The sequence below is a fragment of the Stigmatopora nigra genome, chromosome 21 (genome assembly GCF_051989575.1).
Source record: "Stigmatopora nigra isolate UIUO_SnigA chromosome 21, RoL_Snig_1.1, whole genome shotgun sequence".
Taxonomy (NCBI): Eukaryota; Metazoa; Chordata; class Actinopteri; order Syngnathiformes; family Syngnathidae; genus Stigmatopora; species Stigmatopora nigra.
This window is the reverse complement of record NC_135528.1, coordinates 7,451,587-7,476,122: the sequence shown is the minus strand read 5'-3', so window position 1 is coordinate 7,476,122 and position 24,536 is coordinate 7,451,587. Positions and strand designations below refer to the sequence as shown.

The 24,536-nt window shown below is 45.7% G+C and overlaps 4 protein-coding genes across 5 annotated transcripts; 1 reads left to right on the top strand and 3 right to left on the bottom strand.

The window, feature by feature from the left end:
- Positions 1–52: 52 nt before the first annotated feature.
- LOC144215174 (lamin-A-like) lies at positions 53–5,017 on the bottom strand. 2 transcript variants are annotated; one of them, XM_077744008.1, is made up of 13 exons: positions 3,942–5,017; positions 3,526–3,873; positions 2,670–2,826; positions 2,474–2,599; positions 2,241–2,411; positions 2,035–2,160; positions 1,720–1,940; positions 1,365–1,638; positions 1,180–1,287; positions 996–1,115; positions 865–921; positions 370–567; positions 53–287 (listed from the first exon to the last, which is right to left on the bottom strand). In XM_077744008.1, the coding sequence occupies exons 1-13, from the start codon at positions 4,187–4,189 to the stop codon at positions 252–254; spliced, it is 2,190 nt and encodes a 729-aa protein (XP_077600134.1). In that variant the 5' UTR covers positions 4,190–5,017; the 3' UTR covers positions 53–251. The 2 variants fall into 2 exon arrangements, with proteins under 2 accessions (XP_077600134.1, XP_077600133.1); XM_077744007.1 differs by having other exon boundaries at positions 54–287; positions 370–570; positions 3,942–5,016.
- Positions 5,018–11,020: 6,003 nt separating this feature from the next.
- Positions 11,021–15,075, top strand: trib1 (tribbles pseudokinase 1). Its single transcript, XM_077744110.1, has 3 exons — positions 11,021–11,503; positions 12,557–12,849; positions 13,914–15,075. Exons 1-3 carry the CDS (start codon positions 11,210–11,212, stop codon positions 14,362–14,364), a joined length of 1,038 nt encoding a protein of 345 aa, XP_077600236.1. The 5' UTR covers positions 11,021–11,209; the 3' UTR covers positions 14,365–15,075.
- LOC144215263 (protein LRATD2-like) lies at positions 14,850–17,662 on the bottom strand. Its single transcript, XM_077744111.1, has 2 exons — positions 16,405–17,662; positions 14,850–15,887 (listed from the first exon to the last, which is right to left on the bottom strand). Exons 1-2 carry the CDS (start codon positions 16,966–16,968, stop codon positions 15,600–15,602), a joined length of 852 nt encoding a protein of 283 aa, XP_077600237.1. The 5' UTR covers positions 16,969–17,662; the 3' UTR covers positions 14,850–15,599.
- A 52-nt stretch (positions 17,663–17,714) lies between these two features.
- fam91a1 (family with sequence similarity 91 member A1) lies at positions 17,715–24,244 on the bottom strand. The gene is made up of 23 exons (XM_077744107.1): positions 23,900–24,244; positions 23,363–23,447; positions 23,141–23,292; positions 22,872–22,929; positions 22,701–22,768; positions 22,347–22,460; positions 22,185–22,275; positions 22,022–22,084; positions 21,838–21,944; positions 21,728–21,766; positions 21,493–21,605; positions 21,315–21,424; positions 21,047–21,246; positions 20,847–20,976; positions 20,616–20,764; positions 20,336–20,470; positions 20,146–20,259; positions 20,009–20,081; positions 19,789–19,935; positions 19,619–19,720; positions 19,418–19,541; positions 19,161–19,230; positions 17,715–19,091 (listed from the first exon to the last, which is right to left on the bottom strand). Exons 1-23 carry the CDS (start codon positions 23,969–23,971, stop codon positions 18,906–18,908), a joined length of 2,502 nt encoding a protein of 833 aa, XP_077600233.1. The 5' UTR covers positions 23,972–24,244; the 3' UTR covers positions 17,715–18,905.
- Positions 24,245–24,536: the final 292 nt, after the last annotated feature.

Sequence of the window (24,536 nt, the reverse complement as noted above, 5' to 3'; positions counted from 1 at the left end):
AAGAAGATATTTATTTGTATAAAACAGATTGAAAAAGAAAGAGGGAGAAGACAAAAAAACCTAATAGATTTACTCCTAAAAAAAATCCTACGATATTAAAAAATGATGATTTTCATCATTCATTTTAAAAGGTAACAAATGTTGACGTTCTGCATGCTATTACAGTTATTAGTGGAAATTTCTTAAACATGCTAAACATAAATGATATGTAGAAAATGATATAAAAGTGCCCAAAATATCAAATTAGGGCCTCACATTATTGGACATTTATCAACTCGGGATCCACTCTGTAAAAAAACAACAAGAAAAGAATGAAGGTTAGTTGAACGGGCTAGTTTTACAATTCCTGTCAAGTTTTATTTTAGTTACCTTGCGGGGTGTGCTGCTACTGAACACAAAAGAATGGGGCAACAAACCCTCCGAGACTCCCCCGCTACGGAAGGAGCGGGACGCCGACGACACGGCGGTGCAGCTGTTGGGTTTGTCCGAGGGAAGGCCGCAAGAACCGCAGAGAACCGTGCGACTGCGCAAATTGTACTCGCCATCCCCGCACGTGCTGTGAGCCACCTGCTACCATCAAAATAGTCGCCATGTCAAGTCAAAATGCCGGTATTTCTCGCCAAAATGGATGACTAAGAGAGCTCAAATCATCACAATGGACTATTTTTCAAAATAAAATATTTCCTACATCGATTTCAACAAGTAAACATGATTTAAGTGACTAGTTCCATCTTGTTTTGAAGCTTAGAATTGCAAAATAAATTAGTATGCTTAAGATTCTTGTGCTAGCCATATTTCATGTTTTTTTGTTTGTTCAGGCATTAACTTGGACACCTCTATTTTACAATATGGCTATACTGTTACCATGTCATCATCATCGTCTTCCAAAAGTGTGCGAGTCACTTTCCTCATGGCCATTTCCTGTGGAAAAAGTCCAATCAAAGACCAAACTTGGTGTTTGCCAGCCATTTTGAGAGTTAAAAAACGGGTCTAACCTCTCCATTAGCGCTAATCAAAGTGGTCTGGAACTGGTCTCCACTGCCCCAGTTGGGCTGACTCTTCCACACCAGGTCGGAGGGAGGATTATGGCTTCCTCCGGCACCAGCTGCCCAAATCTGGTCAAGGCGTGGACATCAATTCCTTGCCTAATCGCGGGCGGAAGACGTCATCGACGCTTACCGTGACCTTTTGACCTGCCTTCAGGGTGAACTTGGCGGGGAACTTGAACGCAATAGGCGCAGAAGAGCCCACCTGGCGTTTCACCTGCCAGTTGCCCAAATTCTGATCCTACCATTTGGCGAGAAAAAGCGTCATTGTAGCAAAATTGTAAACAAAAATGAAACGATGGATGGACGCTGGCTGACCTCATCCGCTTTATTGCTGAGTCGGACGTATTTCCCCTCCTGATCCACTTCGTCCACGGTGACCCGTCCGCTAGCGGAGGCCTGCTGAGTGACGCGCGTCCTGGCCACGGCACCCCCGGCAAAGCTGGAAGCCTCGCTGTCCGTGTCGTTGGGACGCCTCCTCTTCAGGGCGGAAGCGCTCGCTCCGCAGGTGAAGGATCGGGCGTGAGCAGACGCGGTGGAGGAGCGACTCCCCGTCGCCCTGGTCGGCGGCGGACTCGGAGAAAGACGCAGCCTGCGGTGAGGACGCACGCCAAGACATTTTGGTGAGACGTCAGCCAGGAAACTTTATGGGACTGATGCCGTCTATACCCACCTCTCCTCCTCGCCCTCCAACAATTTCCTATAAGCGCCGATCTCCATGTCCAGAGCCAGCTTGACGTCCATCAACTCCTGGTACTCGTCCAGCTGCTGCTGCATGCGCTGTCGGATTTCGGCCATTTCTCGGTCCTTGTCTCCCAGGAGGCGACGCATGGTGTCCCGCTCTCGGGATAGAGCTTCTTCCAGGTCCTTCACTTTGGCGTCACGGGCCGCCAACTGCAACCCAGATGGAGAGAGACTATTTAATCAATACTTAAAAAAAACTTTTTCGAAAAACGCATTAAATTTCAAAATTCCTTTTTTTTTGGACCTGTTTCTGTAGCTGGCTCAACTGCCTGGACACAGATTCCAACCGGACGCGAGTCTGCTGGATCTCCTCATGCGCCGCGCCCACCAGATGGCTGCTTCGGTCCGCCGACTGGCGAGCGCCTTCCAACTAAAACCAAATACAAAGTATGCAAATGATAGAGTGGAAGATGACAAGTGGCAACTCCCCCCACCCGTCGTCATGACTACCTTGGCGTTGTAGGTCTTCTCCATCTCCTCCTTGTACATTTTGACCTGCAACTCCTGCTGGCTTCGCATCTCCATCAAAGCGTCGGCCAGCTTGCTTTCAAAGTCCTGTTGGTGTCCGTTGTCCAACTCCACCACTCGCGATTCATGGCGCCGCTTAGACTCGCGCAGCTCCTGTTCAGTACATCATCTCAACATCTTTTCTTTTTTAACCCTCATTTTTTCCTTCCACCAACCTCAGAATGCAGACTTTTTTGGAACTCCAGTTCTTCTTTCAACGTCTGAATTCGATTCTCTCCATCCACTCTCCTTAACATCTCATCCTGGAGCTGCTTCCTTGCATCACCCAGGCTCGTTTCCAGCTAAAAAATAATATGCCAAAAAAACAGTTTTATCCAAGAATGTTTTGAATAGAATTTCTAATCTTTGAACCTTAGCAAGCTGCGTCTTGAGGTCTCGGTTTTCAGTTTCCAGGCTACGCTTTTCTCCGATGGCGGTGGACAAGGACGCGTCCTTGGAGTTCAGCAAGGCCTCCAAATCTTTGAGTCTCTGCAGCGCTGCCGCTAAATCCGATTCTTTTTTGCTATTCCTGAAATAAAAGAGACAAAATGTGAGTTGAAATACAAAGCTATTCAAACAAAACCAACTGTCTTTTTTCCCCCTCTGTCTTTAATGTCCTCTTCCCATATTTTTCCGTTTTAATAAGCAGTATGGAAACCCCATTATAATTTTCCTCTACGTAAAAAAAGTGCTATTTTAAGCACGGGTCTTCCACGAAAAGGAAAAAAAAATGGGGATATACTTTTTTTTTGTTTTTTTGAGTTTCCATTCTGGCACATGACTGATGAGCCACAATGTTTCCAGTCTTCTCCATCCAACCACAAACCACAGCTTTTGGCTGTTTAGCTGTTGGTCGCCATAGCAACGGAATGACTTCTGCCAAACACACTGGAGCAATCAAGCCAATATTTATGGAAAAGAAAAAAAACTAAACCAGCTTTTCAGTGCCACGTATGACAAGCCTATCATTACTCGGGATGGGATTGAAGGAACAAGTTAGTCATCGGGAAGGGGGATACATATTATGGGATATTATGGGAATGGAAGCTACAATTTGTCACGAGGGAGACCATGCTGGGGCGTGGCTGTGCTCAGGTCAGCAAAATGTGGGTTAGCATTAGCATGAGCTATCAAATCCTCCAATCTATTTGACAAAGGAGGGCAGGTATTAATGGGGAATCCCGCAAATGACCTCATAGGTCATTTGCCGGCTATTTTTTGGACCTACCTGGCCTTCAGTTCCTTGAACTCCTCCCTCAGCTTCCCCACTTCAAGCTGAAGTCTGGCCCGTTCTTTAGCCACCGAATCCAAAGTCTTGCGAGCGTCGGCCAGTTCCGTCTCGTAGGCGGCCTTCAGGCCCGTCAGCTCGCGCGACACCTCCGTCTCCGACTCGGTGATGCGTAGACGCAACCCGGCGTTCTCCGATTCTAGGAAACGTACTTTGTCGATGTAGACGGCCAGACGGTCGTTGAGGTTGCATAGGTCTTCCTTCTCTTGGAGACGGGTGATGCGGTTGGGGGAAAGTGGGGTGATGCCACCACGAGGTGTGTTTTTGGGGGTTGCCATCTTTGTCAAGCTTGTGGAAACAAAGATCATTGAAATGTTACTTTAAAAAAAAATCAAGGAAATGGGAAGATAACTTACCTTTTTGGAGACGGGAGAAGTTCCTTGCTGATCTCGACTACACTTGAGCCAATTGCTATGTGTATACTGTACTGAGTAAGAAGCACCAAGTGCCCTTTGGAAAGAATGAAGTAGGAGGAGTGAAGAGGGGAGAGGTTGGCCTCCAAGTTTTTTGGCAGTCCCCGGAGATGCTTGTTCCTCTCCGTCTCAGTCTTTATACTCTGCGGTCTGAACAAATGAGTCATCCTCTGAAGTTTTTTGCTTCCCATTCTACTTCATTGATGTTGAATACTTTGTGATTCAGTATCCTCTCTTGACCTCTTTGAAAAATGATGCCGCTAAATTATAAACTGACTGTCGTTGGAATCAAAGGCAGAAATGTGGATATGCCCCTTTCAGTTACTATAGTATATTAGTAAACCATATTACTAGTATTAGGATAGCATTAGTACCCTTACTATACTACTATATCGTAAAATAAACAATACTATTACCATATATATAATGATAAAGCATTATCAAAGCTATATAGTACACTGGTTATGGTTATTTGTAGAAAATAATCTCTTTCCATCAGTTGTATTGATTCATATAAAAAAATATGGAAGACATGTCTATAAAAATAGGACCCTAAAAGTCTCAAATATCTATAGCATGTTTTGAATAGGAAGTTGGCAATTTTGGTTTGAAGCAGCTCTGATCGGGGCAAATTTCATGCTTCTGAGATACGTTTTATTGATTAAATTTCAAGTAATAATATAAATGGTCCGAAAGCGCCCTCTTGTGGCTCAATATTGTACATACACATTTAACGTTGCTGTTACAGTCACGTCAGATTGGCCACTAGAGGAAAGTGTTGCTATAGTATTGATGAAAGAGTGGCAAAATTTAGATGATCTGTTGTCAATGAGTTCAAATGGACCAAATTAGTCTACACTTTCAGATTTAACCTATAAAAATTCAGATTATTTTAAAATATGGAACTCTTCATGTTTCACTGTTCATCATCATTTCCAAAATACATGCATGAGACTTTCTAGGTCACGGTATGAGTTAAAATGTTCAAATGAGCCATCACAAAAGGCTGGATTCCAATGGCGGGGGTGAGCAGACTTTTGCCAAGGAGTGGACGTCCCATACAAATGCTACATAAGAGAGCCAAAGGCTATTCCCAATGACTAAAGTGCTGGTGCACACCCTATTATTTAAGCTGCTGTTCCAATTGTTCGCATTTTGGCCTTGAAACAAGTTTCTTTTAGTGGTTGGGCGTTAAGTCCCGCCCCTTTGCGAATCTTCCGTGTGCTTTTTGCCGTGAATCAGCCATCCCCACCCGCCTACTCCATTCATATCGTGGTGAAACTCCTCACCCGGTGACTCACGGCCTGAAAGCATTGAATTGAATGATGGGGCAATACGGTGACATGAAAGCATGAAGATGGGACAGATTTATAGCTTGCTTGCCATTACAAGCAGCCATTTTGACATGGAAGGACGTCAATGGCATTGGGGGAGCGCGACCAATCTTTGGAAGAGAGTGCATAGGAAAGAAGACCAAAAAATGTCAACTTTCAAATGGATAACATGGAGTTTGTTGCAAAAAAAGTATTTTTTTTTTATAATCGTTCCAAGAACTTTGCAAAATATTCCAAAATGTCCTCCAAAAGGCTCTTTTCAAAGACCTAATTTCCAGTTTAAAGTTGATGTCAAACATAAAAAGAAGGCATCTGACGCAAGTGTTGGAGTATGCACAGGACTGACACGCTCATTTACGCAAATAGTTCATGAGTCATCAGTTCATCAGAGAAAATAAGCCACATTTCACAGTCAAAGGAACTTCCCGACAGTCCGGTTTCATGGCATACTTGACTGTCGTGTAGTGGCAGCCCGGATTTTAGACGTCCCCGTTCCCTGCCGCTTTGCCGGGCCTCATTGGCTAAAGAATCCAAACAAGCGTGGTTGTTGGGAATATTGTGGCCACATTGCCGGAGCGTGACTCACGCTCTGACTCAAGTGGCGATTGACGCTCTTCTGGACGTCCGTGAGCGCGCGTCTCGCACTTTGGCCCTGCTGCCAGACCCGCGTGGGGTCAGCGCGGGGATTCCAACAAAGTCAAATGGACAAGAAAACTGCAATTTGCCAGCATTGACGCCGCCAGACGTCCAATCCCTTTTGCCTGCTAATACTACTACCACTACTACTAATACCACTATCACTAATACTACTAATACTACTACCACTAATACTACTACCACAAATACTACCAATACTACTACTACAACTACTACTACTACCACCACTACTACTACTACCATTACCACCACTCTGTATCTTTACGTAACAGGCATAAGTACCACCCGGCTAATGTTAGCTAAATATTACATAAAGCCTGTGAAACCTTTTTTTTCTACTCCCAAGCTATATCCTTTTCTGTTAATTACACAATATGATATCTTCACTTATTTCTCACATATATCAGCGTCAATGGCATCCAATGAGTTAACGCCGCCCCGAGTGAAGCAACTCGCCCTCCGCTCCGGGCCTATTGCGCAACCCCTAGCCACGTCACCGTGGCAACAGACTTTCCGCAACAACTTGCCGTGACGCCCCTGCGCGTCCACCTTTTGATGTTTGTCCCCGTCCCGGCAGAGCGACCAGTGGTCCCTCTTCCTCTCGGATCAGCTTCGCCCCCCCCCCCCCCCCCCCCCCCAAAGCCCACCCCGGTGGTGTCCCCAAAATCCCGCCTCCCCGTATGAGCCAACGTCCTATTCCTGGACTTTTCCTGTCACTTCTCAGTCATGTGTAAGAGTGCACGGCGAGGACGCGGCCAGTCTCTGTCTATGTGTGTGTCTCTGTGTGTGTATCAGGGCTCCCATGGCCAGCCACATTCCACCCGGGGCTACTAAATCCTCACGGGATAGACCTTCTTAGCCCGCTGACGAGCGTTCCCAGGCTGTTGCGTCCGCCGCGTGTTCTTGTTTTCCTAGCTGACTCTGGCCACCGTGACCCCGAGACGCCGCATTGATTGTGTCAAAGTGGAACATCAAGGAGAATGCTCAAGAAACAACAATACAAAGCATTTAAAACTCATAGTAGGGGTGATGATAGAAGAGTAAACAGAGAAAAGGAAATCTACATAGACAAGTAGCAGATGACCCAGAATGACCTCACCAAGAAGTGACCCATAATTAACCTGGATTTAACAAAATGACCTAAATACTTTCCATTCACGTCCAAATAAACTAAACTGGAAAAACTGGCTGTAAATTTCACTTTAAAATAGTCCAAACTCTTCAGAATAGCACATTTCTCCATTTTCTAATCTACAACCCACTGAAATCTGCCTAGCAACATCACCAAAAAAACAACCATTGGATACAATGCATTTCCAAAACAGGTTATATTTGCGATACGAATGCTTTGAGTTAGAAAGTTTAGAAAAACTTAATGCAAGTAGGTATGCAGAAATATATATTTATTTGTCATACTTATGAAAGTAAAAGTTAACAGCAGGGCCCCCACAATTGTCTGCGGGGGGATTTCCTAAGGAATGGATTTCATGTGTAAGTGCTTCTGCTTTAACTGCACTTATGCCTTCACTATTATTAAAATTAAAAAAAAAACGTCTGCGACTGACTGAGGTGGACTTTTCCTGTTTTTTTGTTTTTATGGCTGAGGGCGCTTTCATTTTAAGCGACTGGAAATGAAAAGCTTGCTCCAATCTACAAGGTTGGAGATGCATTTTTTGCCGTAACGCGAGCCTAATGCAATTTCACAAGACTCGGGGATGGACAATCATCAGAAAAATATGCTCCGAGAAATCCATTATGCAATTTAATCAGTGTTTGCTATTAAATATGAACATAATATCATAAGAGAGGGTGACGGGGGGCAATCCTATCTTTGGAGGCCCCGTCTATCGTCACGTGTGTCCTCGCAAAGGAGATACGTAGGCATTTTCGCAGGACGTCGCCCCCTTTTTCCACCCAAAGCAAATAGCGGCGTTCTAAGAAAAAGGAAAGTCAGGTTGAGCTACGAGAAATACTTTTTTTTTCTTTCTTTCCCCTCCTTTTCGACTCTCCAATCTGACACACTTGCACAATGTTCCGTTTCATCGGCCGCGTTGAGCAACACGCGCGTCGATAACCACGACGACAACAACAACAAAAAAAAGCGGTAGCAACGGAGATTTAATCGGCGGGATGTCGACATTCTTACGTAGAATTTTGACAGAATGCCCACGCAAACAATACCAATTACAAAAAGGGAGTTCCACTTGGTTCCCTTCCAAGTTTCCGGATGTTTTAATGGGAATGCGTAAAAAGCATCCAATCTTATAGCGTATTTTTCTGGCAAGAAAAAATAAATAAACAAGCCATTGTTGGGGATAACCAACTTCCGCTAATTAGCATGTGGCTAACTAACACAGAGGGCCCTTCTAACGTAGCTCATTTGGAATGTGAAAATGTTTTATGTGGGCGCAAGCTGTGTGGGATTTAATGTATATTTAATAATAATGGGACATTTAGGGCTTTGTTATCATCATTGACTGGACAAAAAAGACGAATTGTCATCAGATCCAGAAACTGCGTATGAGGAAACTAGTTTAAATGCTTATGGTGGCAAAATGTTTGAGAGTTTATTCCCACATTGTTGGCTTCAAGTTAGGCTTTACCTGCGCCTGCCCCTTTAAGAAGCCCATTTACAAACTTGTCAAAAACGCAGGAAGAAACCAGCGTGAACGAGTCCAGATGTGGTCTACGGTATCCTGTCCTTACCCGAAGGACATGGGGTCCTTGGCTCTTAATACATCAGCCACGCCGGCCTTTTGCGGATGTTTACATTACGGCGTGATTGATGGCCCGTCGGCCATAAAAAAAAAAAGAACCCCATCTTGACGGGATGGGATTGGGCCAAGAAGGACGGAGCCAAGATGGCGCACACGCGCGCGCGTTCTTTATGATGTGAGGGCGCACGCGGCCAGGCGCATTTTTGCGCTGCGATGAGATCACGGTCTGTACGGCGGCGGCGGCGGCGCATTCCGCACCTTATATAGAGCCGAGGTGCCAGATGACACCTTGGGCTGTTTTCTACTTTTCCCTAACTTACAGTCGTGCTGTGACTAAGGAATCCAAAATGGAGCCAAAAACCTTAGATTGTCAACTAAATCTATTACTCAACAACCAACCTGAAATCCATCTAGGCTCGTATAATGACATCAAAATGAATCTACAGTGGAAACAAGACTAATTGACATTGAATCTTCAAGCGGTCAAAGTTGAACCGAAATAACTATACACTGTACAAAGTAGTATGACGTCAAATGAGGAAGCACGACAAGAATGTCAACCTACACACACCAACACAAAGGGAAGTGTGTATTCTCCGCTTTTGTCTACGATGGTGAGAGGGGGGGGGGGGACTATTTTCCTCCATTTGAATCCATTTTGAATTTTTTCAACAATGGCGGTGGCCAAACACTTGTTTGTTTACATCACAACGACAACGTTAAAGAAAGGCAAGCTAAGACTAGCTTGCGGTCTCTCGCAATCCAAAAGGGTAAAATGAGTCACGGAAGCGTGACTCACAGCAATTTTATTCATGAAAGCAGCCAAATTGCACAAGAGTACAAACAACGGCTAATAATAATCGCTTGAATATTGCAGACGGCAGCCATTTTGAAGAATGGAAATGGTTGGAATGGACAAGTTCAGACGGGAAACATTCAAATCTAATTGCAATGATCAAGTTTCAATAAACAAATCTAGGGGGAAATTTAGAGTGTCTAATCAGCCTGTGATGCATGAATACCCGAAGGAAACCCACACAGCAACATGCAAACTCCAAGTACGACACTTGCTACGTTCATTCCTCCCACGCGACAATATTTATGCTAACCGTGATGGCGCTAGCTGAGAACCGGCACGCTAGCAAAAAGGAACAAAAACGCTAGAGTATTTTTAACGTGAGATGATGCAAAAGTTGAGGTTTCGCACAAGTGGACTAAAAGAGGATTCAACATTTCCCCACACTTCCTCTTTCTTTTATTCTCACAGTCCATTTTTGGTGACTTCATTAGCTTGCGCAACATTTTTTTGTGTTTTTTTGGGCGATGTTGCACTTCCCTTTGAAAACAGGAAAGCCCCTGCCTTGGCGATAAAGAGGATCCGTGAGCGTAAAAGATACGTTTCAATGAAGTCATGTGACAAACCAGTATTTGGAAGTGATTTTTTCTGCGGCCTACCAGAATGTCAGCTGGTCTTGTCAGGTGACTTCGGAGAAAGAAAGTGTGCGGGAATAAAAGTGTGTGGGTGTGTTTCTCGCATCCGCACACCTGGAATTAGGCCACTATTGCACTGGGTGACTAAATCCCTCCAAAAATGTGGAAAAAAACAGCCAAAGCTTGCACCATCATCCTGACTTTCTACGTTTGGCCTGGACACGTTGCGCCCGCAACAGTTCAGAGTTCAACAAAGGCGTTCGTGCGCCATGGGCGGGCAGGCAGGCGCTTGCGTCATTTGTTTACAAGGCGCGCGCGCGCGTACGTATCACTGATTGTACCTGACCGCACCTCACAGGGTTTGTTTGAGTCATGTTTGATCACATAACAAACGTGGCCTCAAATGTCACTGGCTTCGCATGTTTAAGGAGAGAGACCACAATAGGACGCCCACAAGAGTTGCTAGCTAGTCAATGAGTATCGGGTTTCACCGTCATTGACCTGGATAGACGTCAAATCCAGATGACAGTCAGTCAATCAGAAATTTGAATTACACAAAGCCACCCACCCAAGAGAGACAAAACTCTAGTCGACTTGTACGGTTTCAATTACTTATTCCAGTTGATAAAAAACTGAACATTTAGACACTTTTCAAAGTACAGTTACTTGTTAGGGGAAAAAAAGAAGAAAATATATACATACATATATGTATGCATATACATATATATGTATGCATATACATATATATGTATGCATATGTATATGTATGGATATATATACCGATATATACACATTAGCATTGGAACATAATAAAGAGAGAGAGGGAGAGAGAAAAAGAGAGAGAGGGGGCAGGGCTTATGAGTTGAGTGAGGTAAGGCATCGCACATTCACTCTCACACAATCGCCGTCTCTCTCGAACTAGGCAGTCTGATTTTTTTTTCTTCCCTCTCATCTCTACCCCACACTTTCCTCTTTTTCCCCCCTCTTAAAAGTCTTTGGAATTACCGCTAGAATGGATGCTACGACGACCCCCTTGTGATCTCGCTACCCCTCGTCCCCCCTTTCCACCGGCATGAGCGTACCATGGAGCGGCGTTGTGCCCTGCCTGCGCCCTTCCAGAGCCACGCACAAGCGGCTGGACTCAGACTCAGAGCCGCAGCCTGCTGCATGCAAGCGCCCCCGGAGGCTAAGCAGCGAAAGCGGGGACGCGCAAGGAGGACTACTGGGGACGACTGTGGCCGTAACGACCACCCCGTCGACCGTCACCCAACGCGGGCCGTCCAAAATCGGAGCTTTCCTTCTCGTGCCCTCCGCCGAGGGATGCCGCGCCGTGCACGTCGACACCGGCGACGAGCTCCTGTGCAAGGTAAAGCGCGTGCGCGCGAGGAGGGTGAAGGGGGGTGTTGTCATTGTGCAACTCGGTCCGTGAATGGCGATTGCTCAAGCGGCTGTTTGTGGCGACGTTGTCACGCAAGGCGATCGTGCGTCACGTCGCCTCGACGCTAGTTCACGTCACGTTAGGGACGAAAATGCAGACGTGCCGGCTCGATTAAAGCAATAAAAAAAGGGAAATGCGCGACGGGACGGAATGGAACGGGACATCAAGTACAGTATGCGCGTGCGCCTGCTGGCAGGCAGGGAGGCAGGCAGGAAAACAGGCCGTGCGCGTCGCTGCTCATTCAAGTTAATGCTTCACGGGGCCGTGAGTCATGAGTTCTCTTGCGAAAAGTCCTCAAATGCAACTCGGATGGGAGAAAAGTGATGCCAAATGTGCACGCTAGCTACCTTTTGGGGCCTTTTCAGGCATCGAGCGTTTCAGGGTCAAAGGTCGCTAACAGTGGGCACTTATTCAAAACTTGACACTTTTGACACTTGAAAATGGCCATATTTTTTAGAATGAATGCATTTTTTTATATTATTTTTACTGTTGTGGCCAATTAGCACACTGAACTTGCATTTTTGGGGTCAAGGGGTCAATCCCATGTGGAATGAGTGGAGTTTGCATCTGTGGGTTTTCTCTGGGTACCCCACCTTCCTCCCAAATACCAAAAAAAAAACATGCATGCTTGGCTATTTTGCTGAATTGCCCCTAGATATGATTGATTGGTTGTCTTTTGTCTCCTTGTACCCTGGGATGAACTCCAAAAAAAATAGATTTGTACGGGTTCCATTCAGGAATGTGCCCAAATGGGCCACTTCCTGTTTGCTTTAGGCTACGGCTTGTTGAGACTCTTTCAAAACATCCTGTTATGATAGATGTATCCGCCCAATTTCCAGGAAATTGCTCAAGCAAATATAATCAGCTAATAATAATTTATTTACCATAGACATCATTTTTAATGCGTAGATGCTTCAGCCATAACTGACACGCAAACTAGATTACAAAACAATGATTAATGAGCCTATTTTTTCTACTCAGGTATTCAGCATGGCAGAATACCAACAAAAGATCCGCGCCTACGGGGCAGTGCCCCCCCACTGGAACGTGTCCGCCATCCGGGAAGTGATCTTGGGGGAGCGCGAAGCCTACATTTTCCAGGATAAAGACTTTGGCGACATGCACACGCTGGTTAAAAGTCGACGGCGGCTGGACGAAACGCAAGCCCGGGCGCTTTTCAGGCAGATGGCGGAGGCGGTGGCGCATTGCCACCAGGCGGGCGTCGTCTTGGGCGACCTCAAGCTGCGAAAATTTGTTTTTGCCGACGAAAAGAGGTAAAATTACCGCAAAGTCAACTTTTTTTTTGAAAATATCAACTTTAAAAGCCTAGTTATCAGTGACAGAAACACAATCGACCAATTACAAATACCTCAATGAAACAAACAAAAAACAATCTAAAATATTTATGTTTAGCATACTCTAAGTTGTGATACATACAAACAACCATTAGCATGACCACAAAATACAGTAACAGACGTGGCCAAAACACATCTGAGGCACAGTACTCAAAGCAAAACCCCTTAAAAATCGGACTTTAACCTTCATTTCTTCAACCAGAAAGCATCATTTGGCCTTTACAGAGGTCAAATTCAGCATCAGAATGCTTCATGCTAATGCTAACTACAGAAACAGTGCACGGGTTCCTAATAAAGTGTCCCACCGAACGGAAAAAAAAAAACATGGCGGCAGATGCTCTCTGTAGGCCGCCCCGTGTGTGGGCACACGTTGAGTAGGAGGTTCTGTACTTGTGGAGGCACATTTTACTGTCTGTCTCCCGGCGTTCTGTTGTACTACAAGTAGCCAGACCAGATGACATTAATTATTCATCCGACTTCCGTTGGCGTACCACGGAGGCCAATGCGTCAATGAGTTGAATTCAGAGTTTGGGGGAAATGTGTCGCCTCTCAGAGCGCCGGCCGATAAATGGAGGTCACGGCAGACAAATGGCAACAGACAGCGAGAGACGAGATATCTACGAGTCTGCAGAGCTATGAGTCACGCAGTGCAAACACACAATCTGAGGAAAGAAAAGGGGGGCTAGTACACCCACAGCGTGCCCTGTTGTTGTTTCTAGTCAGTACAACGACAACAAAAAAAGCTTGTGTCACTTGTTTCCGCCGTTAGCTCATTGACGGGGACACAATGCGAATTGGATCTAAAGCAGAGGCTATTTTTTCCAATAGACAAACAATATATGAGTAATGACTGTCATATCTTACCAAAAAATGTCAAATGTTACTGATTGGCCACAAGCCTTCACAGTTGAAATAGACTATCATCATCAAAAAAGGTCCAATTTTCCCTGTCTCTAACACAGTTTTCTGGCTCTTCCCACCAGAACTCAAGTCCGTCTGGATAGCCTGGAGGACTGCCGCGTCCTGGAGGACCCTAACGACGACGCCATGTGCGACACCCACGGCTGCCCCGCATACGTCAGCCCCGAGATCCTCAGCGGGGCGGCCCCCTATTCTGGGAAAATGGCCGACATGTGGAGCCTAGGCGTGGTGCTGTACACCATGCTGGCCGGCCGCTACCCTTTCCACGACGTGGACCCGGCGGCGCTTTTCTCCAAAATCAGACGTGGACACTGTTGCCTACCCGAGGGACTGTCGCCCGGTGCGCGCTGCCTGGTCCAAAACCTCCTCCGAAAGGAACCGTCGGAAAGACTGACGGCCTCGGAAACGCTAGCTCACCCGTGGTTCCGACGTCCCAATACGGAAGCTAACGCGTCCGAGCAAATGGTCCCGTCTTTTCACGTGGACGACGACGACGACGACTTTCTCCTTTGACTAAAAACGGACCCACTGGTGTACAGTGAACCCCCAAATACGCAAAATCATCCTAAAAGGGTTTGAACTGGGTCCCACAAAGGGGGTGCTAGAGCACTTAAAGCAGAAAAAGACAAAGTATCAACACCATGCTGCTAGCATGTATGCTAACATGAACTAATAACTGTCCGAAGCAGTAAAATCATTCAAAGCGATCATTGGTGGGCAAACCAACATTTGCACTAGCACTTTGCGCTTATTAAAATCATATTTTGGCATTAAATCTTTAAAGAGGATCATTAAAAAAATAACTGTTTTGGTATTAATACTTTACACACTGAAACTAATTAGACGAACCAACCTAGCATATATGCTAGCTTTGTTTTGATTCAGAAACATTTATTTTTCAGTTTTTAGTTGATAACCAATTAGCAACACGAGTGTCACCGGCAAGGACGTAAAACTGCAGCCGACAACGGTACAAACCCGCATTTACTGTTTGCAACTTTTTCCAGAGAAAAATGTTTTTAAATTCAAGATATGCACATACTTTTTTCCATGTGATTTAAGCTGCTTCAATGCAGTCAAGCTGACGAAAGTGCACTTCCTATTGCACCAGGAATAAAGTGTTTGGCAGCAGTTGAATTACTATTACAATATATTCAGTTGTAAATATTTGTATATTTCAAATGAGTGTTCTAGATGAATAAATATGTTTGTTTTTCAAAATAACGAGCTTCTTTTCCTCCCCTAAAATCATCAAATCGTGCAATGCGACTTGATTAGGTCACGTGAACTGCCCTCTAGTGGTGATTTTTCGCATCACCTTTTTAATTTTGACAACAACAAAAGTTGAGTTTGTCTCTTATTTTGTTGCAATGTCCACTTACTATTTGTTTTGGACTTTACATAAAAATCCACCCGACGTCTGTCTTAAAAAGCCAGGGGAGCAAACCTGCTTTATTTGTCTTAGGATGTTTAATGTTGTCATGAGAACAAACATTATGAACAAATCTAATAACTAAACGAAAAAGTTGGGAGAAGGGGGTTTTAAAACGGATACAAAGTCAGCAGATTCCTGCACTAATCTTCAGAAGGAAAATTAAGAGATTAGTTGCAAGTGGAACAATGGGCCCAGTGTCAGGAGGGGGGGATTACCATGAAGGGGTCCACCAAACAAAGTCATTCACCTCCATTTGGACATCTATCACGGCCAATGGCAGCCAAAAAACAAGCGTATACGAGTGGCAATCTGGTCAGTGAGGTCCAGGTTCAGTCCTCAGGTGGGCCGCTAGCTCCCGCAGGAGGGCGGTCCGCCCCAGGTAGTCCCCGCGTCGCTTCTCGGCGATCACGTCCTCCAGGCTTTGGAACTCCAAGGCGTGGGAATACTTTTGCTCGCCCAGCAGGACGTGCAACGTGTACGGCTGGCCGCTACCGCCGCCTCGCAGCTCGCCGTCCGCCTTCAGTTCCCGACGGCCGAAGCGGCACCAGGCGGCGAAGCCTTCGGAGTTTCGCCAAGGCAGCTGGAGGTCCTTCAGGCCCACCTAGGGCGAGCCATTTGCACCAGTTTATTCTGGATCCGCCTGATATCAGTTTGAGATTAATCTCGAATTGGATCAGACATGGTCCGATTTTAATGTCGGTTAATCGACAGTGGTGTTTAGACCAAAACAGTCTATGGTCTCAAGTGAATGAGTTAAAACTACTTTTAGAAGGTCATGAAAATACTCAATGAAAACACAAAGGACTAGATGCTCACGTTGCCCCGCCCACAGACAACCAATGATAACCAGGGACTACTTTTAGTGTTCAACCAGCTAGGCCTAGAATGCATGTGTTTGGGATGGAAGGAAATTGAAGGCCCTGGAGAAAACCCACGCAAGCCCTGAGAGAAGACGCAAACTCAACTCAAATATGTTTTTAGGGGTCGATGCTTTGAAATTTCAGTTAACTTTCTTTGACCTACTAATTCTTGAACAGTACCTTCACAACAACTCAAAATATTGACTAGGCAGTATTTCGAACACCTCAAACCCGACCCGACCCGATCCGGACACTCACCTGTTCCAGGGCGTTCTGCACGACGACTTCGGGGTCCCGGGCTCGAAACTTGTACCGCTCGTTGACAATCCGGCATCGCCTGCCCCGACTGGCGTCCGTCATGAAGGTGCTCTTGACCTCGGCTCGGTGCAGGTGGACCACCCGGAAGTTCCCCACGTAGACCGCCCAATGCGGGTACTGTCCTCCGGCCACAAACTCCAGCAGGTCGCCGGCTCGGCACTTGTTGAGCAGGTTCTCCGGCGAGTACAGCTCCAGGGTAGACGAACGCCGGCTCTTCTCGTACACGCACTCGTCCAGTCTATACACGGCACACTCGACCTCCTCTCGCGGGTCAAATGGCGTTTCTTCCGGGTTCGGGTTGGCCGGAGTACCGTGATCAGCTTCCACCTCCGGCAGTGCCCCTTCACCGTCCTTCCCATAACTTCCAGCCGCGCCGTCGTCGTCGTCCTCCCCGCCCGAGAAGATGTACGACACGCCTACGCGAGGACCCTCATCTCGGTCCACGCCGTGCGGGTCCACAGTGGGAACTTCGGCGTAATTTAGACGCTCCAGCTGGTTCCCCATGTGCGCCAATGACCGGTTCAGAACCCGGTGGTCAAAACGTCGCCATTTGCGGTCATTTTTATCCGTGTTAAAGAGAGCGCAAATTGTCCCAAAAGAAACATTCACATGAACCTTCCGCTCCTCGTGTCTTCTTCCCGGAGGTGTTTGCGTCTCACCTGGGAGTCTTTTCCGGCATCAAAGTTGGTGGGCGGCCGTGGAGTTATTAAAACGCCGAAATCGCTCCGGTTGGAACCGGTTGCTCAGCGGGCGTTTGCTCCCCTCATCACTCCACCAAAGCTCACGTGCGTCTCCCCTTAAACCTCGTAAAGTCCTGCTTTTCCCACCGGAGGTGAGTGACCAAGTAGCCCGTTGAAATAAAAGTCCAAACCGGAAACAAAACAAAATAACAACAATGGCAGCGAAAACAATGTAATTCATGCGATTTTTAAAGAAAAATAAGTGGGTAAAATAACTAAAAGGGTCTTTTAACTAACTCTTTAAGTATTCATTTGTGATAATTTTATCAACAACTTTTCTTGTCCTCTTTAAAAGAATGCGAGCATTAATTTGTCACTTGCATGCATCTACCACATTAAAGTCAAAGTCTGGTACCCAATTGTAGCATCTTCTCTCCTTTTTTGTGGAACTCCAGAAGGTGAACAAGTGCATCCTCCAGCAGATGGGAGCTTCTGGAAATGCCATCTGTTCCTCCTCCAAGTCGTGATGTCACATTTGCTCCAAAAAACTCACTGAGTAATATAAAGATGGATAGTCATGGCGAAAACCGCTTCATTTATTTATATCTTCATATACTTTTTTTCTTTACATATTTAGAATACAACATGAATGTAGAAGGAATGTCATTCTTATTTTTCATCGTCATTACTCAACCATTTAAACGAGCTACAACAAAGATGTCCTAAAAGATTTTGATATAGAAAACTAACACATTTGTAAACACAAGTGGGCTTCGGCTTTGTGATAGTATTGCAAGAGGGTCTTTTTTTGTTGTTGATAGGAGGTAAACGGCACCCCCGCGTGCGCACAGAAAAATACAATTATCATGCTTGAGCAAGACCTGTTGTTTTAACTTGTTTCTCAAAAAGAAACCAAAAAAAAAAAAAATCAAGTGAAAGCATTCAAAAAATGTAAAAAATGCTGTTAATAGAAACTGAATATGACATGGAGTTCTGCTTGTTGCTGTTCAGGAATGTAGCTTGGCGATAAGGCAACAAAAAGTAAAAAATTAAATTAAAAATGTTATTAAATTTCATTTGGGAGGAAAAAAAAAGTCTTTGGTGCTCTCAAGATGAGAAAAGAATGAAAAATAACCACTTTTGATCCACAGTAAGTCCTGCACAGTGCAAATAATTTACATCTTTCCTATAAAAGAAAAGGATTTTCATGCATCGGATCACTAAACTTGAAACTAGACTCATTTTTTGGGGGGTTGGGGGGACTTTTGTAACACCGATACCACATGAAGGGTCACTACTACACATCAAATGCTGGGGGGGCGGGGCTAGTGCTTCGGCGTCACTGACGTCGAGAGGCGTCCAATCCGTTTGAACTGGGAAGGATGACAGAAGTCCAGGGCGAGTTATTACTTGAACTCGTCAAGGACAACGTGCAACATGTGATTCCCCAACGGTCGCTCTGAGATTCATTTCAAACAAATCTGACCTGAGATTAATCTGCAATCAAAGGCAACCAAACCCGAGATTAATCTATGACAGTTTGATGTGAATCTAAAAACAATGTGAGATTAAAATATAGCCAATCAGAGTTCAATCTGCAAATTAACAGAACTCAATTTTGCGTACAATTGGCACCCATTCAAATCGATCCCCGACATACTCCCTGAACTCTCGGGCTGCCGTTGTTGATACTTTTGACGGACTGGGTCAAAATGGTTTGGACGTCTATCGCCGTCAATGGCAGGGAAGCAGTTAGGCTTTCTAGGTGGACTGGTTACACTGCAGGGCTGTGATGTCCAAGGGGGGAGGGGCCCGCCCGCTCCACTCCCGAAGCTGCCCGTCTTTGTAGATGAGGTTGAGGGCCGGAAGCGGGACACCCGATTCGGCCGGGGGGTGACTGAGAGGATTGGTCACCCCGCTGTCGGGCTCAGAAGGTGGACTGCCGTCCTATACAAAGGAGAATCCAAGTGGGGCTTCTGTAGAAAAAGTCTAGGAGGAGGAGGAGGTCGCTCTTACCTGGAATGACTGGACGAAGCTCAGGACATTGAGGGAAAGCTTTCTGCTGGAGTGCAGCAGTTCTTGCAAGCTAAGGAGACAGACAAGGTGATTGGAGGGTGGCCATTTTGATGAATAGGCCTGCTCCCATGGAGTTATTTTATTTAAAAATAGATTTGACATTTTAAAAAGGGAGATAAAACTGTAAAAAAATGCTTTTTTTACAGTATTAATCTGTATTTATTTCATATTTTTTTTAAAAAGAGGGGAATAAGCACCTGTCGCTACCACACAGCTTGTGCGCAGCAATCTTGCGGCACACTTTGCGGTTGAGCTCGGAGCTGAAGAGCGGCATGCCGAAGCACAGCTCCAGCGGAACCCACTCGTCCTCGCACGACAGGCCTACCAAACGGACCCACCTTCAAATTTCCCTCATACATTTGGCCTTGAAAATAGCCCATAGTTGGATGGAAACATACCATCCGTCTTGGCTTTCCCTTCGCCGCCATTTTCTTCCGAGACCATTTCGAAGGACTCGGTGCTGCCGTTGGTGTCCGGGCCCGCTCCCAGGTGGGTGTCGCCTAAAATGGAGAAGTGGGTCCAATTTAAAACAGATCAGACGTCTATTGGTGGGGAGAAGAAAGGTTACCCCTGCATTCTAGGGCGTCGCTAGGCCGGCGTCGGTGCCTGTTGTTGGCGTTGAGCATTGTGACGTAGCCGCACTGGTGCTCCAAATCCATGAGCTCGCGTAGCTTGCGCAACGACTTGTGCACGCACATGTTGGAGTAGGAGAACTCTGAAAGCACAAAAAAGGAATTCAAATGGGGAAAATGGCAGACTCAAGACGACCCACTACAGTTTTAGCTCACCTCCCTTCATGTCCTCCTCATCAAAAGGGAATGGGATATGAACCGTTTCGCCGTGACCGTGCATTCCGTGGCCCTAAACGCGTGGACACAAGTTACATATTGATGGAGATGACTGACACGTCCGGCGACCTGTTTACCTGGATGAGAACGGCCGAGTGTGTGAGAGCATCGTTTAGCATGGCTAATACGTTGGATGTGGACACCACGCCCGGATCGTGACCCCATGAAGTGATCAGCAACCTGTCGTAGGACTGAAGACACACACAAAAAAAAAAGTTTTTGCTAATGTGTTGCATGGGCCATTTTGATTTCGTTGAATGTAACCACCTGGAAGATTTCGGGCAGTTTGCGCAGCCGACAGCCTTTGGAGAGAAGCAGCGAGGGCGGACCCTGCCCGGTCACGTGGTACAAGTAGAGCTTGAACCAGATGGAGCTCACCTCGGGGATGGCGGGTCCGATGTGCTACAGGCACAAAAACAAAAGTATACATATACTGTATTCACTGGACTATCAGTCGCACATTTTTTCATAGCGTACTCAATACTCAAGCACGACTTACGTAGTAATAATGACAATTTGAAATCTAGCTTTCCTTCTAAGGTTCTACCTGAGGCGTGCAGCTACTGATGGGTCTGATCTCGTTGCTGAGCGGCGCCATGGAGACCAGAAGCTTGTAGTTCTTGTTGAGCACGCGGCTACAGGTGGCCTGGTCCAGACCCAGGAGGCTCTCGCAGCGCAGCATGTCCAGGGGGAAACCTGAAGACAGACACACGTGGATACAAGAAGCATCAAAACAATACCTTGAGCAAAACCAGAACACTATGTATCAACTCAGCACCTATATTTGGGATATCAGGTGCCTGATCCTGTGTCAGTTCCTTGTTGTATCGTAGAAAGAGAATGGTGTTCTTCAACGTGAGTGCGTGGTCGAAGTAGCGTTGAGCCTCGCCCTCTGCAGTGCTTTCCACCTGTGGTAGTGCATTAAAAGGAGACATTAAAAAAAGTTAATGTTGTCATGCTACAAAAGGTTTTCCTGACCTTCTCCAGCTCCGCCAGAAAGCTGTCAAGCGTCTCATCGGACAGCTTCCCCACTTCGAACATAGTGACGGCGTGACTCTTGAGGTTGGGCGACAGATTTCCCATCATGAGGAAGGCCGTCAACGTGGAGTCGAACAGGAATGCGATCCTCTTGGTGGGAGCTGGCGGGATGCTCAGGCTGCTCACGCTCCCTGTTTCGGCTGCACAAATGTATACTTGCACATTCAAAGTTCCCACGCCGGCCGGGTGCTTATTACTACAAGCAAACCTTGGTCCTCCAGACTGGTGGTATCCGTATCAGTGGCTGAAGAGCCTCCCTCCATGACAGGGCTGCCCTGCTCCCAGGACAGCAGCATCTTCTGAGGGTCCATGGTGCCCCTAGTCAGCCAAAAAAAAAACAGTCAGTACAAAAAGAACCGCCGTCATCCTCCTAATTTTCGGCCTACTTGAGCCTGTTGAGTGATGGCGCGTTTTTCCACGTGGGGTGAAGTTGCTCCGAACTGATCACCTGACCTTTCTTCACCGCGAAACCCAGTCGGCAGTACATGGAGACGGCGTTCTGATGACGACAGAGGACAGAACCATGTTATTTATATGCTTTATAAGCCCGGTGGGCCGCTTTTCTGCAGCCAATGAGTTCACTAATGGCATTTAAATCACTTCACGACTGAGCTTGCTTACCTTCACTAAACCCAAGTCGATTTCCAACACATTAGCCAACTGTAAGAATGATGAAAATAAGACAGGAAAACACATTTGGCAACGACGACTCGGGAGTGGGCGTGTCCCACCTCGGCAACGTTGGTCTGCTCGTCGATGGAAACGAAGATTTTGTACAGCAATGTCTCAAAATAGTCGCCCTGGACGCGGTTCATGACAAAACCCTCCAGCGGGGGAACTGTCGAGTCACATGTGGAGAAAATAGTCATTGAGAATCCACAGGAATAAACATTAAAGTAAAAATGCGTCACTGACCTGAAATGCAGCTATCATCCGATATGGGAACGTCCAAATAAATAAACCCGCGGTTGTACAAACCTGAAGATTGAAACCCAAGAATTAAAAACATGTAAAATACTACATGTACTATCAAAACAAGTAGCTGTGATGTAATTTAATCCAACAATAACTTCCTCACTTAGTACTACGTTGTACTCCATTGATCCAGCCAGCTGAGGCCCGGAATCAATCATCTTATCGATGGACTTCTTCTCAGATGAAGAACAAATCTGTCGTGGCATAAACAAAAAGAGCCGTGGTTAGCTCGCGAGCGCCCCAAGTGTTGTCGGCGACCGCTCACTCGGATGTCGTCTTCGGTGATGTAACCCGTTTGGGCCACCCACCACGGTTCCACGGAGATCTCCACTGGTTTGGATGGGAGGAGATCACGGGCGGATTTTCGGCGAAAGAATTTCTGTCAGAAAAATGAGGAATAGGTTTTTTTATGGATGTAAATATATTGAGATTTTGTAGATTTTAAGTTAGTATTGGCAGTGTGTTTTGAATTGTAGAATTGGTCTTTTTAGTTCTTCTATAAGTACTTTTTGGGGATATTTTTATTAGATTAGAATTTTTTTAATAAAAGATATTGTAAAAATGTTAAAGAAAAAGTATTATTATTATTATTTTTTTTTTAAAAATTAATAAATCTCACTTTGGAGGAGCGACACTGGTTCATCAGGTCGATGTACTGGTTTCTCCCAATTCCCAGAAGCCTCAAACCTGCGTCATAATTGGACAAAACAACAAATAAATGTTAAAAAAGCTGAAATAAGCAGCTAGGAATTAAATGCCAATTGCATAATATGCATGAGGGAAAACTCACAGTCAGCAGCAGTGAAGTTGGGCAAGGAGTCGTAACTTTTCTCGCTGTTCATGATATCCTAAAGTGCAAGAAAATAGCAGAAAAAGAGGAAGAATTAAAGTCAAAAAAGTCAAGCAAAAAAAATGAACTCATGTTATAAGAATGCCATTTTGTCCTACAAGGAAAATAGTAGAAAAGACAATTCTTCTCAATCAATGCTTGCATTGTCACCAAATATCCCACAGAAGGAAACGCATTGTTCCACTTATTTCCCACGCAGCGATGTTTACCTCCATGATTCCGATGTAGTAGGAAAACGGCGTGACACGTAACCCCTTGACCATGATGTCAGACAGATGGTACGGGTACAACATCAGGTGCTCGCGGCTGTACTTGAGCAGCTCCTCGTAGTACTTGCGTTCGTCCTTACGAACGTGACGTACTAGTGTTGGAAAAAGGGAAAAAATATTATTCAACAGTGATGAAATTGCATGCAAAAATAAAATGCTCACCCAAGTTATTGCGGAATCGCAGCTGGTTCCGGATGCTGTAAAGGAGGACATGTTTCTCATACTCGCGCTGAGAGTTGCCCAAACTCTGCAAAAAAAAAATCAAATTGAATGATCGCATTTGTAGATAAAACGTCCATCGTGCTTATTTTTGGTTTTATAAATCTATTGTGATATTTCAATCACTTCCAGTCTCTACTGGTTTGAATGACTTGGACGTATTTTGCAGGCAAAATGTGTTTTCAATATCAATTTCCTTCTTTTGTACGAATAGGCAGTGAACTAGCCAGAAAGGTTGAAGCCATTTAAACAGCAAAATGTGCTACTGTTTCTCTATGAGTATGAGTATATAAGGAACATTACAAAATATATATTTTGCTACACGTTGCTGCTAGCAGCAGTCGTGCTGTCACATGATGGTGGTCGCTGCTTGTCTGTCTTTCAGACATTGACATTGACAGCTTCATATCCTCCCTCACTGACGCTATTTCCCGTCACGAGTTGACGTTTGAAGCCTTTTATAAAATGTAACATATTTACCTGTTTGACATTAACCGGTAGTTTATTCCACGGATAATTCTGCCTGATGTGGAATTCCACGTCCGTGTTCATCGCTAGCTAGTTAGTAAGCTAGCTTGTTGCCTGGCTAGAAGCCCCTGAGAAGATGAAACGCTGATCCACGGTGACCACCAGGGACGCCCCCAACGCCACGCCGCGGCCGTCGTCGCTTCCTCGCCGGTTGACGACAACCGAGCCAAGCGACACCCGGTTCGAGGAGCGTTATTTCGCCTTGTCTTCTCCTGGTAGCAATTACTGGACGTCCACTTCCTTGTTGTAGTTCCAGCAGAAATCTACGTCACTTCCCTGCGCCAGTCGTTGAATGGCGCACACTTCGCTCTGTTAGCATATGTCAATATGTACGCGTTTTTTTTAATGTACATGTGACTCATAAACGTAAACAGTGTGGGCATGTGTTAGGGAGTTATGCATTGGCCTTGACATCTCAAAAGTGAAGTTATTTATTACCTAATTGTAATGTCCACCAATTGCCATAAATTGGAATCGAGCCCCTTCCAACATGGCCGTCACTGTGGCACATTACCAGTAAAATGTATTGTGAATGTGAACTATTAGACGCCGCTAGAGAGAGCCCATGTAATACTACTAGAGGCCTAAT

Coding starts and splice junctions, on each gene's coding strand:
- LOC144215174 (XM_077744007.1), bottom strand. CDS start 4,189: ATGGGAAGCAAAAAACTTCAGAGGATGACTCATTTGTTCAGACCGCAG. Junction 3,874..3,941: donor CTTCTCCCGTCTCCAAAAAG/GTAAGTTATCTT, acceptor TGTTTCCACAAG/CTTGACAAAGATGGCAACCC. Junction 2,161..2,240: donor AGAAGACCTACAACGCCAAG/GTAGTCATGACG, acceptor ATTTGGTTTTAG/TTGGAAGGCGCTCGCCAGTC.
- trib1 (XM_077744110.1), top strand. CDS start 11,210: ATGAGCGTACCATGGAGCGGCGTTGTGCCCTGCCTGCGCCCTTCCAGA. Junction 11,504..12,556: donor GCGACGAGCTCCTGTGCAAG/GTAAAGCGCGTG, acceptor TTTTCTACTCAG/GTATTCAGCATGGCAGAATA. Junction 12,850..13,913: donor GTTTTTGCCGACGAAAAGAG/GTAAAATTACCG, acceptor TCTTCCCACCAG/AACTCAAGTCCGTCTGGATA.
- LOC144215263 (XM_077744111.1), bottom strand. CDS start 16,968: ATGGGGAACCAGCTGGAGCGTCTAAATTACGCCGAAGTTCCCACTGTG. Junction 15,888..16,404: donor TGCAGAACGCCCTGGAACAG/GTGAGTGTCCGG, acceptor GGCTCGCCCTAG/GTGGGCCTGAAGGACCTCCA.
- fam91a1 (XM_077744107.1), bottom strand. CDS start 23,971: ATGAACACGGACGTGGAATTCCACATCAGGCAGAATTATCCGTGGAAT. Junction 21,945..22,021: donor GGATGATAGCTGCATTTCAG/GTCAGTGACGCA, acceptor GTGACTCGACAG/TTCCCCCGCTGGAGGGTTTT. Junction 19,936..20,008: donor TGAGGAGGACATGAAGGGAG/GTGAGCTAAAAC, acceptor TTGTGCTTTCAG/AGTTCTCCTACTCCAACATG.